At 42.1% G+C, this 18,732-nt stretch overlaps 1 protein-coding gene across 1 annotated transcript in view; it reads left to right on the forward strand.

The window, feature by feature from the left end:
* Window positions 1–11,553, forward strand: part of PRKCQ (protein kinase C theta) — a 68,337-nt gene extending 56,784 nt beyond the window's left edge. The window contains exons 16-19 of the mRNA XM_068168852.1: window positions 121–259; window positions 3,814–4,002; window positions 6,463–6,591; window positions 7,896–11,553. Coding sequence (XP_068024953.1) covers window positions 121–259; window positions 3,814–4,002; window positions 6,463–6,591; window positions 7,896–8,051 — 613 coding nt within the window. The 3' untranslated portion in view covers window positions 8,052–11,553. The remainder of the gene's footprint in view (window positions 1–120; window positions 260–3,813; window positions 4,003–6,462; window positions 6,592–7,895) is intronic.
* Window positions 11,554–18,732: the final 7,179 nt, after the last annotated feature.

Here is an 18,732-nt window from a genome sequence, read left to right on the forward strand (position 1 = left end):
AATTGCAACATGAGGGCACTACATGGAAGCAGATAACAAGTTAGTTAGTGTAACCTGCTGAAATAACTCATGTGGCTTTGTAATGCTTTAAAGGCAGATTTTCCTTCTTTTTCTCCACAGAGACTTGAAGCTAGATAACGTCCTCTTAGACAATGAGGGGCACATCAAAATTGCTGACTTTGGGATGTGCAAGGAGAACATGTTCGGAGATGCAAAGACAAGTACTTTCTGTGGAACTCCTGACTATATCGCTCCTGAGGTAGGTGTGGATTGTAAAGAGGTCAGCAAGCTGCTGTGGAACAGAGAACATGTCTTAAGACATGACTGTCAGTCAGTGGTAGAGCCTTCAAAGAGTAATAACCTGCTTTTGAGCAGTTCCAGGCTAGAAACTGGATTTCAATTTGACTCAGAGTCTGCATTGCTGTCTGTCATTGCTTATTTTTGTGGATAATTAATCTTTTAGGGGCCTTGGAAGCAAGTGGTGCTTGGCTTAGCCAAGAAACGCAATCCTTAATGGAAATACTGTTTGTGCCTTTGGACAAGAAGCTCCAAGAGGTACCTCCTGCAATTCTGGGAGAGAAACAGCATGAGGAATGGGAAGTATGTTCCCTAGTAGTCTTCCATGGCTGTACAGGCTCCTTGATAGCTGGTAGGGAGCTATGGGCACTTCCAAAGGGTGATGTCATTGCAAGCTGAGAAAGAAAATAGAAAAAAGTTGGACAAAATGCTCACCTGGAGCAGATTCTCCTTCCTCATGGATTAACCATCTTTTAGCTAGAGAAGGGAAGCTGAGGTTTGCCTTCCATCAGGGATATGCTCTGATGCACCCATAAACTTGGACTTCTCACTTACTCAGACAAGTTCTTAGCTGGCTGCAAACACAGCCTGCATCACAAGCATCCTCCCAGAGATGAGTAAGGCACTATATGATCTGAAAAGATTTTGCCTTCAGAGCATAGGTTTCAAGGTCTTAAACTTAAAACTGAGCACAGACTTGAAGGTCTGTCTCGATAAAAAACAACCAACGACTGTTTTTAAAAGGGATGCAGATGCTTGGAGACATAAACATGAGAGTGGTCATACATCCCAATTTTTCCTCTTTGAATGTTAGCAGTCAGAGGAGAGGCTGTTGCTGTACAGAGGACAGCTGAGAGCTAACCTGCTAACTATGGGCTCTGGGCTACCTACTTCTCTGCTATGGCTGTGCAGGGTAACCAGAGCACCTCATGTCACTTTATGAATCCATTCCTGGAGAACATGTCGCCACAAGTTGCATCCTGGTGAAGGAGGCTCTTAAACTAGAGATAATGGAGTTGTATCAGGGCTAGGATGTACTTAAGCTCATAAGGGCATGGCAGAGCTTGTTGCTTTTGTTAATTAAGGTTCTGCTCTGTCCCCTTGACTTAGTAAAGCTGGAGCTCACATGGAGAAAGGTGCTAAGCTCCATACAAAAACATATCAACAGTTCCTCTTCTCATAATGAAGTTGATACCTACTTTTGCTTGGCGGAGAAAAGGTGGGTCTGACCTCCACATGCTTATGCAATAAAACTGTGTGGTCACAGACACCAGACTCCATCTTGCCCATAGAAAGATCCTTTTCATTTCCCCATGTTTCTTTCTATGTTTTCTTGTGTAGAAACTTGTTCTTTTTTAATGTTTTTTTTCCTAGAAATTTTAGATAGTTTGAACTAGAACTCTCCAGAAAAAGAGCAAGCTTTCTTAACCTGATGACCTTACACAATGATAGATCTTGTTGTGGAGAGGCTTTGACTAATTAGGTGGCAAATTGGGACCAAATAAAACATTTTTCAGCTCAGAGAAGAATCTACAAGTCATCCATGCATCATTTTCGATATTACTCTGAAATCCATTTAATTTCCTTTTGAGATCCCATTTCCTGATTTTAGTCATTTCTTGATGGATATTGGTAATTTACAAATAGCTTTTAAAGCTTCTGGATTATTTTTTTTCTCTTTCACTACAATTCATTGATCTTTCACAGTGCACCAAGGGCTCAATTCTGATCGAGGTTACACAACTGCTGACACAAGAGCTGGTCTCTTGAAATCAGTTAGATTTTTATAGTCTAACACCAGATGCAAGTGTGCTCTGCAATCAAGCTGTAATTGCCTTTTATTCCCCTTCAATATGCTTTTATTTAATAAAGGAAAAAATGTTATTTTCTGCCTCTAAAAAAAGAGAGCTCAGTAATAATCCATTATCTCTGATTTTACTTCATAGAAAAGAGGAAGACTAGAATAGCTGAGGGTTTTATTTCTGCACCATCATTTATTTTAGAGATTGAATGAGTGCATATGAAATACTTTACCTCTAAATTGGAAGCACTGCTATAGTTCATGGATCATCTCTCCTCCCAGAGGCAGGGGCACTGGACTTCTTGTCAGTATTTCAATGGAGATGCTAGTACTATAATTTGTTACGGATCCAGCGCCTTGGTTACAGCCATGAAAAAAAAGGGGCTTTGGGTCAGTAGGCAAGTAATTCATTTTTTTGTTAAAAAGAATAAAAAAGACAAGAAAAAAATATAATAAACCTGAAATGAATTTACTGAGTTTATTTATTTTCCCAGAAAACTTCAAAGCTTAGAAATCTTTTCTTTGACTGCCATACAACATTTAATTTCAATTTCAAGACATTTTGAACTTCAAAAATTAAGTCTTCTAAAAATAACATGCCTTTGCATAAGGAAAGGTTGGGATGGTTTTATTTACAAGGGATCCAGCTGTAAGCCCAGGAACAGGCTGGAACAGGGAGGCGGTGGAGTTACCATCCCTGGAGGTATTAAAATAACATGTAGGTGTGGTGCTGAGGGACATGGTTTAATGTTGACTTGACTGAGCTGGGTTGGACTTAATGATCTTAAGGGTCTTTTCCAACCTTAATGATTCTATGATTCTATAATTCTGTAAAATATACTAGGGGGGGGTCTTGCTGAGTCCTTGCTTTTTTAGCTCTGACTGAAACACATTGTACATATTGCATCTTATATTCAAATACTTTTTTGTCCTTTTCCTATCTCCTCTTTTGATTTTGGGGGACAGATGTGGGTTTAGAATTCTGACATCAGGATCTTGCTTTGCTAGATGCCACAGGTATATGCAAAGGGATACTTCTCACTTAATGTGTGAAAATTCATCTAAAAATGAAGCATTAGACAACTTTATAATGTTGTATAAGGATTAGCATCCCAGAAGACAAGTCATGCCTTCCTATTTTGCTGTGTAAGTCACCTTTAAATTGCTCCCATTGCCTATAAAGAGACTCTAGATAATTAAATTATTAAGACACATAACTTCTAGGGGATAAGATGAATCCAGGCCCACCCACTTCCACTGTACCTCAGAGACAGCAGTAAAGATAACCTCTCTAAATCATAGTTTTTCAGCTATCAGCAGATTCAGTTGTTTTCACTGGTATTAAGCTACATCCAGAACATGTCATTGTCAACTACTCTGTAGTTATAGCATAAGGAATTATGTTGCAATCAAGCCATGGGCTCCAAAGTGAAGATTGTGAATTACAATGAACTATTCACCTCTCCAGCTCTAAAATCTTGATAAAGATCCTAGACCTCACAGTCACCAGAGGTACCTTTAGACATCTGCAACGTAAATATCCATATATAAGCAAGTTATCTAGGCTCCTTGATAAACAAAGGAGATGAACAGAGAAAGCACCAAAGAAACCTTATAGCAGCCTTCTATTACCTGAAGATCCTTTCCAACTCAACCCATTCTGTCATTCTGTAATTCAATGATTTTATGACTCTGTGACTCCTCTCTTTGGGCAGATATTGCTGGGGCAGAAGTACAACACCTCTGTTGACTGGTGGTCTTTTGGTGTCCTACTGTATGAGATGCTTATTGGTCAGTCTCCGTTCCATGGCCAAGATGAAGAGGAGCTTTTCCAGTCTATCCGTATGGATAACCCATTCTACCCTCGCTGGCTTGACAAGGATGCTAAGGATATTTTGGTGAAGGTAAGAATTGACATCCATTGATCAAAAGGGCTGTGGGGTTTTTTGTCAGAACTGTCATCTTTGATTTGTGCAGCTTCAGCTGTTGTTTTGAGAAACAAATTTACTCTGAGAGGACCAGAGAGTGTCACTTTCTTGTCTGTCAACCTCAAAACTCACCTAACTTATGACAAAAGACCATCTTTAAGTATTATTTCTCTTGAGTTGTGATGATGGCTTCTCACCTACAGTAAGTAGGATCACAGGGTATCAGATACCAGCAAAGATCAGTTTCTTTGCAGAGCAGTCACTAAAGTGTAAGGTGTGTTAAATCCTGCAAGAGATATTCTGCCAGGCTTCACACTAAGGTTTACAGTGACTTCTGTGATAATTATGGCTTTGAAGAAGTTCTTGTGCCTCAGAGATATGAGGACATCTAGGGTAGATTTCTTTGGTATTCCATTTGATTTTCAGTAGAAAATATTTTGCATCTTTGCACTGAGCTAAAGAGCAGGAAAACAAAGCCTGAGCTGTGTCCTGAAGTGGTGGAGCTACTCAATCTAGTAGCACCATGTCATCTGAATTTTTTGCCCTTTGAATCTCCTACATGGCAACACACAGTGTCCTTTCTGAGTGGACTACTCTTGTGATTCCCTCTAATTAGCATCCTCCTCATCTTTTAGGTTCCCTTCCAGGAATACATTATTTTTTTCATTGCTTCCTTCTCAGCTTCATGCCATTTAGCATCATAGTCTTTCTGGCTTGGGATGCAAATTATTCTAGAATGGCAAGATAAAAAGAAAATGAAGTCACAACTGGTCTAACAAGTTACCTCTCCTCAGCTGGGCTTTGGACTGGTGTTGAACAGGATCTAAGGCATATTAACTCAATATGGAGCATGTTAAGATAACACACATGGAACATGTACAGGGACTTACAAATGCTCAGCTGATCAAAGAATCATAGAATCACAGGATTATAGAATGTACTGGGCTGGAAAAGCCATCTGAAGGCCATCTAGTCCAATCCCCCTGCAGTCAGCAGGGACAACCCCAACTAGATCAGGTCATTCAGAGCCCCATCAAGCCTGACCTTGTATGCCTCCAGGAACACAGCCTTCACCACCTCCCTAGGCAGCCTGTTCCAGTGTTCCACCATCTTGATAGTAGGATGCCCAGGAAAGAACCTCTTCCTAATGTCCATTCTAAATCTACCCTGCTCTAGTTTAAAACCATTTCTCCTGTCCTAGTGTTACAAGCCTTTGGAAATAGTCCCTCCCCAGTTTTCTTGTAAGCCCCATTCATTTACTGAAATGCTGCTATATGGTCTTCCTAGAGTCTTTCCTTCTCAAGGATGGACCATCCCAACTCTCAACTCTCTCAGCCTGTGTTCATAGGACAGGTGTTCCATCTCTCTGATCGTTTTTGTGGCCTCCTCTGGATTCTAATGCAAGGGGGGGGGAGAAAAAAAAAAAAGGAGAATAGGAGGTTATTGTAGCATCTATGCAGGACATAGATGTTTAGGGATCACTAAAAAATGACAATAAAGAAAATCACAAAAATCAAAATTACAGAATCAGTAAGGTTGGAAAAGACCTCAGAGATCATCAAGTCCAAGCTATTACCTAACACCTCATGTCTAAATCATGGCTTATGTGCCACGTTCAATCCTTTTTTGAACACCTCCAGCCACCCACCAGCCCTTCTCTATTGGAGAACAGCAGGTCAAGTGGGGCCTGACACTCACTTAACAGCTGCATCAAGAAGCTGAGCTCCATATACTGTAAGAACCTTCTGGATTGCCTCCTCTCTTCTAAGTTCCCAGCAGATGTCTGGCAGATTAAAGCCACCCACAAAGACAAGGTCTGATGATCTTGAGACAGCCTCCAGCTGCTTATAGAATAATTCATCAACCTCTTCATCCTGGTTGGGTGGTCTATAACAGACTCCAACCAGGATGTCAGTTTTGTTAGGCCTCCCTCTGATTTTAACCCACAGACACTCAAACCTTTCATCCTCCAGCTCAAGTTCTGTGGCATCAAGAGATTCCCTATAACTAATTTGTTCAGGAATGCATATCATAGCAGAGTGAGATTTTGAACATCTGTGTCTGGGACACATTCTGCCACCTCTTTGCACAACCAACCTGTACTTCTGTCAGGATTAAAGACAGAAATCATCTTAATACCAATCAATACATTTCCTTGTTTAGGAAAAAAGCCAACATTTCCTCTGTGATGGGCTATTCTTACTGCCACTGACTCTGGATAATTATTTGTTCCACCCTGTATTATCACCACAGTCCTGGCATGTTATACTGAGGATCCAAACTAGTTCTTCATTGAGAAATGTAGTAAGGTAGAAGAGACTTCACACGTTCAACCAACTGTGCTTGAGTTTGAAGTCTGAGACCCTATCTGGTAGGACTGTCCTGTTGAACACACTGCTGTTGATAAAAGATTAAGGTGTGTCTTCAATATTCTAGCTTTTTGTGAGAGAACCCGAGAGGAGACTGGGAGCAAAAGGGAACATCCGCCAGCATGCCTTTTTCCGGGAAATAAACTGGGAAGCTTTAGAAGAGAGAAGGATGGAGCCTCCTTTCAAACCAAGAGTGGTAAGGATGCATCTTCTTTCCATTCTACCCATCTCGTGTCTGTCTTTCCTGAATCATTCATTCCCCAAATATTTAAAGCCTCCAGCACACGCTAGCAATAAACCAAAGCCAGGACCCACAGTAATGTTATAAAGCCATCTATTTAAGGATGTTATCCAAAGTCTTCAACATCAGAGACCTTGAATCCTTCTAGATTCATGGAGTCAGTATTTTAAGGAGTGGTAAATGTCATCTTCACACTAGAACTAAGAGTTTTAGGCACCAAGTGAAGGCTTTCAAAATGTCCTCAAATGTCCAGGGTTATCTTCTGGAGCTGCTCTGGACATGTGGTCCCTGTGTAACAGTAGATGAAGGACCTTGGTCTCCTGTCTAAAAGTAAATGGAGGACCTTTTTCTTGGGCAGTCAGAATGGAAACTGTTGACTCTTACTTAAATCTCTAAATGCAGATTAAATTTGCCACAGGCTGTTTGGTCTGTTGTGTACATCAGAAGCAATCAGCTGGACACATCTACAATTTGAATCTGCCACAACTTCACTCGTTGCATAGGTGTGGGAAAGATAATTATGAGCTTTGTGCATCTGGTGGCTGGGCTGCCTAACCTAAACGTCATGACTACTTTGTGATGGCTATAAGTCCAAGTCTAGCATGCCCAAACCTAAGATACTCACTTTCTGAGTTATCATAGCAAGGGTCTGGATGCCATTTAAAACACCTTCCCTTAACTACATAAGTGCAACCTACTCTGTAGGGATTATCTTTCACTGCACTGCAGAAACTAAAGGAGCAAAAGAAGTTCAGGTAATGAGCTCATCAGGATAGTCCTGACTATTATTAACAGTCCTGTTAAACTATTAAAGTCCTATTAATAACAATAATATAATTTCATTTGACAAGTGCATGATATATCCATTTTACAGTTCTTCACAAGTGTTATTTAATTGATGGGTCTAGTCCACCCTGCCTGGCAGAATTCATGGACCACAGGCTCAATGTCTCCTATATAATATTTATTCTCATTACTACCTCCATAGATGATATTAAGCAAGGGGCTACCACTGGTTACTGGGTATTAAGAGCTCACTGCAGCTTGACATGCTTCTGCGCATGGTTTGGGCTAGAGTAATAAATCATTGTGCAAAAAGACAAGAGCAAAAGCATTGTGGGTTCCCTGGCTGAGATGAGCTTGTTCCCAACTAGCTGAGCCGTGCCCACAGGAAGCAGCCTGATAGGGCCAGTGCCGTTGTAATGAAGATCTGAATGTTCATAGTTTAACATCTGTTTTTTCCTTTCCTTTTCTTGAAGAAATCCCCCAGTGACTGTAGCAACTTTGACAAGGAATTTCTAAATGAAAAACCCAGACTGTCCTGTGCTGACAGAGCACTGATTAACAGCATGGACCAAAATATGTTCAGCAACTTCTCGTTCGTGAACCCTAAAATGGAGAAAATCTTTTCCTGAGATCTGACTTACCAATTGTCTGATGGGACTCTCTGTGTTGATTCGAGTAACACTTTGTCAACTGAAGACTATGCATGGATATTTTTATCAAGAATCCACCAGAAAAACACCTCAATGAAAGTTTGTGCCATGCCTGGAGGCTTCCAGTTTATATCAGTCCGTAGTAGATGCCAATCAATCTCCCCTAATGATGAAGTTTCTTCATGGTATCTTTTGGTCTCTCTTCTCTCTTTTCCCAATGTTCTTGAATTTGAGAGCATCTGAAAAAAATGAAAGTGACAAAACCTGTTCCCCACTGCTTGTGCACACAGTCAAAGGGTTTCTGTGTAAGAAAAAACAAGTCTGAGCTTCTTGTGATGTCATGCCCATTTCTGCAATTCTCACCTTGACCCACCTCCTCCTGAAAGGCAAGTGGTTTCCTCAAGGCCTAGGGGCATCTGGGAAGACTGCAGGCCAGGTGTTTTGGTAACCTCCACTTGTACATGTGCAGAACTGTGCATATGTACACAGGAGTTTTGAAGAAACAGCTTTACTCCCTGCATGCTTTAAAAGCAATGTTCACAGGTGTTAGGATTCAATTTTGCTCCACTGGGACAAAGAGACTTTGCAGGTGCTAATTCCAGCATTCATACATTTCAGTCAGAGTCCTGGAGCTAAGGACTCAAGCCTTGAAGGAGGATTGTGCCAATGCAAGTGTCAAGTTTGATGCAGAAAACCAGTGGTTTACATTTAGTACTTGATCAGGAAGGATGGGAAGTTGCAGTCCAGCAGAAAGCCACAAGAACCTCTGTTCCAAAACTCTTAGCTGTCCTCATACATGCCAGACTCAGGGCAAATTCTAAACTGAGCTTTCAAGAGTTTTATCCTAAAACCACATGAGAAAGATGGAGGAGGTTTCCTCAAACCAGTGTTTAAAGTGTCCTAAAAACAATCTTTCAGTTATAGCCTTGGGATATTTTACTTGAATCACACAGTCACACCATGGTAGGTGTTGGAAGGGACCTCTAGAGATCATCTAGTCCAGCCTCTTTGCTAAAGCAAGGTCAACTACATCAGGTTGCACAGGATCACATCCAGGCAGGTTTTGCATATCTCCAGGTAAGGAGACTCCACAACCTCTCTTTTCCAGGTAGAATAGAATAGAATTAACCAGGTTGGAAAAGACCTCTGAGATCCTCACATCCAACCTATCACCCAACACCATCTAATCAACTAAACCATGGCACCAAGCTGGGGTTGCTTAGCCTGGAGAAGAGGACCCTCAGGTGAGACTTTATTGTTCTCTACAACTACGTGAAGGGAGGTTGTGGACAGGTGGAGGTTGGTCTCTTCTCCCAGGCAACCAGCACCAGAACAAGAGGACACAGTCTCAAGCTGTGCCAGGGGAGGTTTAGGCTGGAGGTTAGGAAGAAATTCTACACAGAGAGAGTGATTGCCCATTGGAGTGGGCTGCCTGGGGAGGTGGTGGAGTCACCATCATTGGAGGTGTTTAGGAAGAGACTGATAGGGTTCTTGGTTGCATGGTTTACTTGATTAGGTGGGTTGGATGGTAGGTTGGATGTGATGATCTTGAAGGTCTCTTCCAACCTATTCTATTCTATTCTATTCTATTCTATTCTATTCTATTCTATTCTATTCTATTCTATTCTATGCTATGCTATGCTATGCTATGCTATGCTATGCTATGCTATGCTATTCTATTCTATTCTATTCTATTCTATTCTCCTCATCCAGTCTCTTCTTAAACACTTCCAGTGATGGTGACTCCACCACCTCGCTGGGCAGCCCATTCCAATGGCCAATCACTCTTTCTGTGAAGAACTTCTTCCTAACATCCAGCCTAAACCTCCCCTGGTGCAGCTTCAGACTGTGTCCTCTTGTTCTGCTGCTGGTTGCCTGGGAGAAGAGACCAACCCCCACCTGGGTACAACCTCCCTTCAGGTAGATGTAGACAGCAATAAGGTCTCCCCTGAGCCTCCTCTTCTCCAGGCTAAGCAAGCCCAGCTCCCTCAGCCTCTCCTCATAGGGCTTGTGCTCCAAACCCCTCCCCAGCTTTGTTGCCCTTCTCTGGACATGTTCCAGGTAGTAAAGGCTGATATCCTTGCAAAGGCTGGTATGCTTTCTATGAGATGATGACTCAATGGTTTGGCATTCTTTTACATGAAACTGGACTGTTTTCTATGGTTGGAGAGATATACAACCACCCACTTACTTCTTGTCACTGAGATACCAGTTAAATACTGGGTCAAAATTAAGTCAAAGCCCTGGGGATTCTATAATAACTTAAACTTAGGCAAGTAAGCCAAAGTAGTGTTAGGCTCTAATTGAAATGTATACATTTGGAGCTTTTTTCCATCAACCCCTTCAACTCCTGGGGAAGTTCTCACCCAGAATGAGATTCCCAGAATCAGATTCCCTTCAGAGTTACCTTTCTGACTGTGCTGGATGAGGCTGTCAGCTTGAACCTTTCAACAGGATGAATGCAGCCTTGCAGGCAATGCTGGGACATCTCTGTTAGAGACTGCAGGCAGCAAATCCTTCAGCACCAAGAGCAGAAGTGCCCAGCATCTAGAAGAGCAGCAGGGTGCCCTCACAAAGGTTCAAGTCCAGTGACTCACAAACACTGGGGGCATTTGTCTTCACAGTTTGTGCAGCTGGTCACCATGTTGAATGAGAACAGTGGACATGCTTTTTTTGAATTCCAGTGCTGTTTGTACAGTTTAATAAAATGTTGTGTACCATTGGAAAGTGGCCTTGAAGTGATTAAATATGGACCAAGAACAGGAAGTGCTTAGAAAAGCCATTAAAATGCACCTGTGCTTTCTGGGAGATGTTCCCCAGGGGAATTCCAACCCATAAATACCCAGGATCAGCAAGGATTTGAACAACTGTGACATCTCCATAGGTCAGTATCTAAACCAAGGATTTGGTGCTGTGCAAAGGCATCTAAGAAGACAGTAAAATAATTCTTTTCACTTCTGTGGTGATGTAGTTGTAAATGGGGTCTCGTTTCTCAAAGGGGTTGCAGAGCCAGATGTGTAGAGCTCATTACTACTGGAATCATAAAATCATTTTTGTTGGAAGAGACCTCAAAGTTCATCAAGTCCAGCTGTTACCCAGCACTGCAAGGTCACTACTAAACAATATCCCTCAGAGCCATATCTACATGGCTTTTAAATCTTTCTGTGGAAGGTGACCCCACCACTTCCTGGAGCAGCCTGTTCCAGGGCTTGACAACCTGTCCCTGGAACAACCTGAGGGCGTTTCCTCTCGTATTGCCTGTTACCTGGAAGAAGAAACTGATCCCCACCTCGCCACAGCTTCCTTTCAGGTAGTTGTAGAAATCCATAAGATGTCCCTTGAGCATCCTTTTATCCAGGCTAAACAACCCCAGTTCCCTCGGCTATTCCTCACAAGACTTGTGCTCTAGACTCCTAATCAGATTTGTTGCTCTTCTTTGGACACTCTGCAGCACCTCAAAGTTCTTGTAGTGAGGCGCCCAAAACTTGTTGCAGTTTTCAACATGCACAGAGAGTGATTCAGGTTGTCTTCCTTTGAGGCTGAGTCAACCAAGTCCTTGGAGAGCTTCATCCACAAACTATGGAGTCTGAATGGTTCGATCCAGACTAATGCATTTCCAAGCATTTGAAGATTGACAGTATCCCACTCTGAATGACTGTTAGGGATATTTTTACTGCAACAGTGCTTGACAGCAATGTAGGGACACCCCAAGAGTGTAGACTAAGGAAGGAGGGTGCTGAATCACCCCATTGTGGTTAGGTAACTGAAAAGTAACAGTTTAACATTTCTCTGACCAGAGGCAGGGCTCTCTGCACTCTAGCTGTGGTCCCATATAGCTGAAGCAGCCAAAAATACAATAGACTTGTAAAGGAGGATGTTTGAGTAACTGCTAGAGAAGGCACAATGTTAGAGTTACTGTAGAGCTTTTGATGCAAACCACAAAAGCACATCTGCTTCTCTCTGCAAGGCATCTTCAGCTCAAAAAACAAAGAAACCCATTGAGGATGGGGGGAGTGAGACAGGGAGAGGTCGGTAGAAGCCACCACATAACATTCATGCTGTACTTCTCATCAGTGCCACAGCCTGAAAACCCTCCCAGCTGTGCTTGTGGTGTGGAAAGGCTGACGTGGTAAGCAGCAAGCATTTTCCTGTGGTGACAGCGATTGAAAGATAGGAGCTTGTGAGGGCTGAAAGCCAAACATCAGCACGGAAATGAGCAGGAGCTCAGGTACTCATAGAGATGCTCCTTTGCCTTGGCTAAACCTGGTATCTCCTCCATACCCATCTTGTCTTTTCTTCTTTCTTTCTCTCTCTTTCATTCTTTTGTTGTTTTGTTCTTTCGTTCTTTCTTTCTTTCATTCTTTCTTTCTTCTCCTTCATAGAATGTTCTTTTTATGGCATAGTAGGAGAGGCTTGTCAGGTTTGGTTATTAATTCACTGAAGGTCCAGTCCTGTTCTGGAGGCCCATGGGATCACAGTATTGCTCTGGGAGCATGGCACCTGCAAACATCCCAGTCTGACCTCCAGCACCACCATGTTTAGCTCAAGTTTTGAGAGTCCTCACCATCCAACTTCTTTCCCAGTCGTGTTGCTTCACTCAACAAATGCACAAATTCCTGCCTGTTATTATTCACCAAACCAAACCTTAGTCTGATGAACAGGTCAGGACAAGTGAGACTCACCAGTGAGTGACTGCCCTGATTTCAGATCTCCTGCAGAGACTTCCGAGGTGCTTCCAGTGGAAGTTGGTTGGTGTCACAGCTCCTTAGTGTGCAGCCCAGGGGAATGGTTGTTTCTTACACAGAGATGATCAAGCTTCATCCTGCACTCCACAATGCTCTTTGTTGTCTGTGCAGAATGGAAAGGCAACATTGTTCAGTGGTCACTGCAAGTAGGTATGCTCCTCCTATTACTATTTGTAAAGATATTTGTACTTTGGACACTTAAAATCCAAGAGAGAGAGGACAGCTGGTACCTAAGTTATTCTCTCACTCCAAGAGATGCCAGGCCAGCTAGTGTGTCATCTACAGCAGCTAAGATCACAATCAATATGTTACCCAAAACATACTTTGTAATATGAAGCCAGCAGAGGTCTCAGTTCAGACCACAGGAAGTTTTTCTACCTTCACTTCTTACAAAGATGTTTTACCTTTGCAGCCAAGATAGCACATTCACCGCTGGTGAAATACAGGAATGAATGTATTTCTGGCTCCTCTGGCACTGATTGCGAGCCAGTGGTCCTGTACAGCTCAGTGACTATAGCTGACACAATGAGGTCTGTTCTGTTTGATTGAAAGAGTCTAATAGTACAATTCATCCTATCCTAAGACAGGAAATCAGATTTGTTCACTGAAATTTCTTTCCCCCCTCTTTCTAGAAAAGCAGGTGAGTGCTGCCCTGTGTGTATTTGTGAACCACTTCTGGGTTCAGTGGGGCCTTACTCTCAGGTAGCTACAGTAATGCCATTGTATAAATAGGGAGTGCACAAAAATACCTCAGCTGGCTCTGAGTGAGGCTTGGTTCTCCCAAGACTCATGTCCTATCAAGTGATAGGACAAAAAGAAATGGCCTCAAGGGAAATTTAGATTGGATAGTAGGAAAATTTTCTCTACTGAATGAGTGGTCAGGCACTGGAATAGGCTGCTTAGGGAGGTGCTGAAGTCACTTTCCCTGGAGATGTTCAAAAAATGTATAAACATGGCACTTCAGGACATGGTTTAATGGCCAAGGTGGTGTTGGGCTGATGGTTAGACTCAATGATCTTAGATGTCTTTTCCAGCCAAAACAGTTCGATGATTGTCTGATTGAGTATGGTATATCAATTCTCCCTTGTGGCACCCTGGTTTAATAACTAGAGCTAGGAACAGCCAAGGGGTTGATCCACCTCACCATCCACCTAGCTAGTCTAGACTTCATCAGTTTGTCTGTAAGACTGTCATGGACTTCGTTGAAAGATTTACTAGACTCAAAATAAACAGCATCAACTGCTTTCACCAAGCTAAAAATTTCATTTGTCCCTAACAAGTTTGGAAATTGCTTCCCAGAGAATTTTCTCCATCAGCCTTTCAGGGGTTGAGGTGAGACACATGAGACTGTAAACCCCTTAGCCTCCATCTTGCTTCTCTGGTAAAACAGGAATGACATTTGCTTTCTTCTACTCCACACTCCAGTTGGAGACCAGGCTCATGATATAGGTCTGAGTCATTTCATAACATAAAGCTCCTGCATGTCTGTCAGTGTGACTGGATAGAGGCTGGTTGTAGTCTGCCTGCAGCTTCACTTAGAAAGCCACAGACATTTACCACAGTCCATTGCCATAAAGGAGCTGAAGCCCTTTTACAAATATTTGGTAAGGTCTTGTGACAGTCACTGGTGGATTTAGATCTAGCAAGACTCTGCCTGCATTGCCTAAACAGAGACAGGGTCCATGCTAACATGGTGGGTGGGCTTGGGCTCTCCAGCTTCAGTGCACCTCAACCTGTAACTGCAGCCAGACATGACTCTGGGTAGTGAGTGATGTACTGATGTTTAAAGCCATCCAGGACCCCAGCAAAACTGATGTTTAGCACTTCAGAGTGAGGTCGATCATTTCACCTGAGATTTCTCATCAAAACAGTGATGTTGCCTTCAAAGCTCAAGGGGGCTGAAAACTTAAATGAGTATCATAAGAGATGATCAGTTGAGATGAACCTACAGGGATGCTGAGGGGCACAGGCTCTTTCTCATTCGACATTTTCACATGTTAAATTAAAAAATTCTCAACCTCTGTTCCAAGAGGCAACTGGATTCTGTCACTCAAGCCATGCTCCTCTGCTGCCGAAATATAGAGCAGCTGGAGAGGTGAATCGTCGTTTTAATAATCACCCAGAGGAAAACATACTGTTTGAGTGGAGAGAAAATAAAAATTAAGCATCACATTTAATTTATGATGCAGCCCTTTATTTTAAAGGAACATAAACAGAAAATATTCAGACACCAAAGGAAGAATCTTAGCTTGCACTTCTGAATTCTTTTTTATTATTGCTGTTAGCCTCCCAGTAGCAAAGGAAATGAATTCTCTGGTAATCATTTCCATTTAATTTTCAGCTCCTTTCTGTTGATGGCATTGTGCATAACCTTTTTTTTCCCCTAACAGTTACTTCAAATTGTGTACTTTGATATTCCATTCAGCTGGTGGGGAAAGAAAAATCAGTTCTAAAAAAGCCATTTTATCTCTGCTGTACACGAGCTCAGCAGGGTAATGTGATATCTCAGAGAGTATACTTCTTTTAAATCATTGGTATTTTCCACCAGGGTGAAATTCTTCAAGATATAACCTCTCATTTCCCCTCTTCTTCCCCCATAAAATGTCATGGGGCCAAAGTAGTAGAGAAAAAGGGACAAAATATCAACCCTCATTCAAAAGAAACAATAATCCAGCCAGCAAATCAACTCAGTTCTGGTCATAGTAGGCAAAATGAAAAGAGTAAAAAGAAAATGACAAAATGGTGAAAATGGAGCATGCCGTTATCATCAAGGTAATAAACCCCAGACCACAGTGGCATTTTTGAGGTAGTGAGATAGGAGTCAGCAGTGACACAAAGTGACCTTTCTTGGAAAAGATGCTGTTAAAACTTAATAATGCATTTTATTTCTTCAGGAGATCCAGTGACAGCGAATCCAGAGATTCAGGTGGGAAGAGGAATGTTAGCTGTTGCTTTGTGCTAGGCTGTCTCCACTCCAAATCATACACTTGCTTCTCTTTCTTAGGGTGGACTGACAAGAAAGGAATTAATAGAAAGTCTCCACAAAAGACCACAGCAGGTTTGGCTGGAAAACATCCGTCTCTGTGTCAAGAGTAGGGCTTGAACCTCCTAAAATGAGGCATTGCCTTAAGATTGCCATTAAATAATCTGTCTGAAAAACAGCAATTTCCCATATTTGTGTGGGCTAACAAATAAAGGGAGGTTGCAGTATCAGCTCAAGACAGTTTTTAACAGCTGCAATCACCTTGAAGCACTTTTCATGTTCTAAATGGACAGACTTCAGCCAACCACTTGTGGGCTGTGGTGTGGTCCTTTATCAACACAGGAGCATATGGGCAAATAAGTTCTTCTACACCCAAAGTCTGCCAAAGTTTTGAGTCTAGATATACCTGAGAAACTGATTAGGAAAGTTCAAGATACAGGCTGGAGCTGCAAAGACTACTGCAAGAGAAAAGACCTGTTTGTTCTCAGTATAAAAATAATAAAGTCTGATTGCTAAGGTGTTTCTCTCTGAAATGTTTGTTTCTTCTTTACCATCAATACTCAACCAAACAGTGACACTGAATAGTAGTGAAACTATGATCATACTCTTCAGTTTTGGAAGAAATCACTAAGCTTTCAGATGGAGGCAGCCTTCTACTGTGTCTCACCACAGGTATAACTTAGTGTCCCTAGCATGATGCCTGATTTACACCAGGGAATTAGACCCAAACATCTGTCTGTTACTATTTTTTGGATTAATCTTGTGCTTCTTCAATTGAGACTGCTGCTACAGAGTGACCTTGACTAGACACTAAAACAGGATGGTGGAACAGCAGCCTGGAAAAATGTTTTTTGTTTGAGTGTGTCTCTGCAGGGAATGCGAACCTTGCTTAATATGATGAAGACTCCTTTTCTTCATGGTCTGTAGACTTGAGTTTAATGTTAGGTCCTTGGAATCCATTTTTGGTGATAACACTAGCCATATTTGTCTCACCTGACTTTAGCTATTGAAATGCTGGGGTCTATTCTAGCAAGACAAGTAGTTCCCCACTTAGTCAGTGGAGGCACTTGTGTTTTATCCCATGTCAACAAACAAGTGGAAAGAAACATGCTCCAGATTCCTATAAGACTAACAGATGATAAACAGCCTTTCAACACCAAGACCTGGGTAATACTGTCTGTGCCTTTGACACACTTGCAGTCCAGGTAACATGAAAACAAGTGCCATAGAAATCAGATCTGTGATTTATAGATGTACCGGAGTATGTGGTATAGATGTTTGTACCTGAACAAGCAGAACCTCAGCTCCCTCTACAGTCACTAAGGACTAGTTATTACTGTCAGAGAAATTTGTAACACAAGTAAGTAGATACTCACATATTTTGTACTCTAGAGTTCATCAGTTGCTTTGAGAAGGTGACTATTACAGGTTCAGGAGTGCTATCTCCCATATAGGGGACTAAAGTCAAGTCTCTTCAAGAGTTAGGAGAGTCCCCTTACAGGTGAGATCAGAATAATAACATCACAACCTGTGCTAATTAAACAGGAGTCTGTAGAGACAGCAGAGTGATTTTATGAACTTTACAGTCCATGTGGGCTGACTAACCCTTCCTCTAAGCATTACATATTTATTAGCTAAATAGCAAGTAGCAGAAATGCTGTGAGGTAAACACAGCTGCTGTGATCTCTGCACTATCTCTAGCTGTGTTTTTGATGATAACACCAACAGGCCAAAGATGTTACCCCAATCCCTCAATTCCTGGGCCTATGGTCTCTGAATAAGGGAAAATCAACCCATCCTGAAGTGGTTTTGTCCACAACCTTTAGTGTTCCATTTCAGATTTGCACCACTATAAATTAAACCAGAATACTTTTGTCCCCATCGTTTTGCGTATCTCCCAAGACCTTGAAAATGGCAGGGCAGCAATGGACTGGGAAATCTTCAATTTGCACCACCCATCTAGACTAGATATTATTAAGAAATTCTTTACAGTGAGGGTGGTGAGACAGCAGAACAGGTTGTCCGGGAAGGTCATGGATGCCCCCTCCCCGGAGGTGTTCAAGGCCGGGTTGGATGAGGTCTTGAGTGACCTGGTCTAGTGGAAGGTGTCCCTGCCCATGATGGGGGTTGGTTTCAACTACATAATCTTGAAGTCTCTTCCAACCCAAACTGTTCTATGAATTTATGGGTCTGTGCATCTGCATCCTTCTCCTGTCTCTTTCCTGCAGAGGAGGAAGCAGATGTTCATCTTCGTCTCACCTTTCACCATGAAAAGGGGTGATTTCATCTGGAAAAAAAAGACATCAGAATTTACTTTGTGTCAGTCATACAGCACAGGGGATGGTAAGATTAAATAGACTAGATACAAAGGTTGAAAGACTAAGACTATGTATAAGAAAGATTATTTTTTTTACAATGAGGATGATGAAACACTTGCACAGATTGCACAGAGAGGTAGTAGAAGCCCCATCCCTGGAAACGGTCAAGGTGAGGTTGGATGAGGCACGGAGCAACCTGATCTAGTTTGAGGACATCCCTACTCACTGCAGAGGAATAGAATTAGATGACCTTTAGTGGTCCTTTACAACCCAAGCCATTCTCTGATTCTGATTCTATGAATCTATGATTCTATGAAATGCCTAGAGAAAAAGCCTTTTGGTCTGTTCCATGCCAAAGTCAAAATGCCTCCTGAAATCTCAATAAATTGATTGTAAAGAAAACTCATTCAAGTAGCTTTAAAGGCTATCAAAATACTCATCTTGTCAGGGATAGAAATCACTTTAATCTAATTCCAGGCAAGTTATCTTCCTTCACTGCTCTCAGTAATGTCCTCAGCAAGTTCAGGACCTGGGTCTACAATTCCTGAATGCTTGGCTATCTTTGGACTTGGAGATTTAGTTCATATCAGTCTCTCTTGGGCTCTTTTTCTCTC

This window comes from Melanerpes formicivorus, unplaced genomic scaffold (assembly GCF_026170545.1).
Source record: "Melanerpes formicivorus ecotype bairdi unplaced genomic scaffold, bMelFor1.0.p_v2 SCAF_3, whole genome shotgun sequence".
In the NCBI taxonomy this organism is placed as follows: Eukaryota; Metazoa; Chordata; class Aves; order Piciformes; family Picidae; genus Melanerpes; species Melanerpes formicivorus.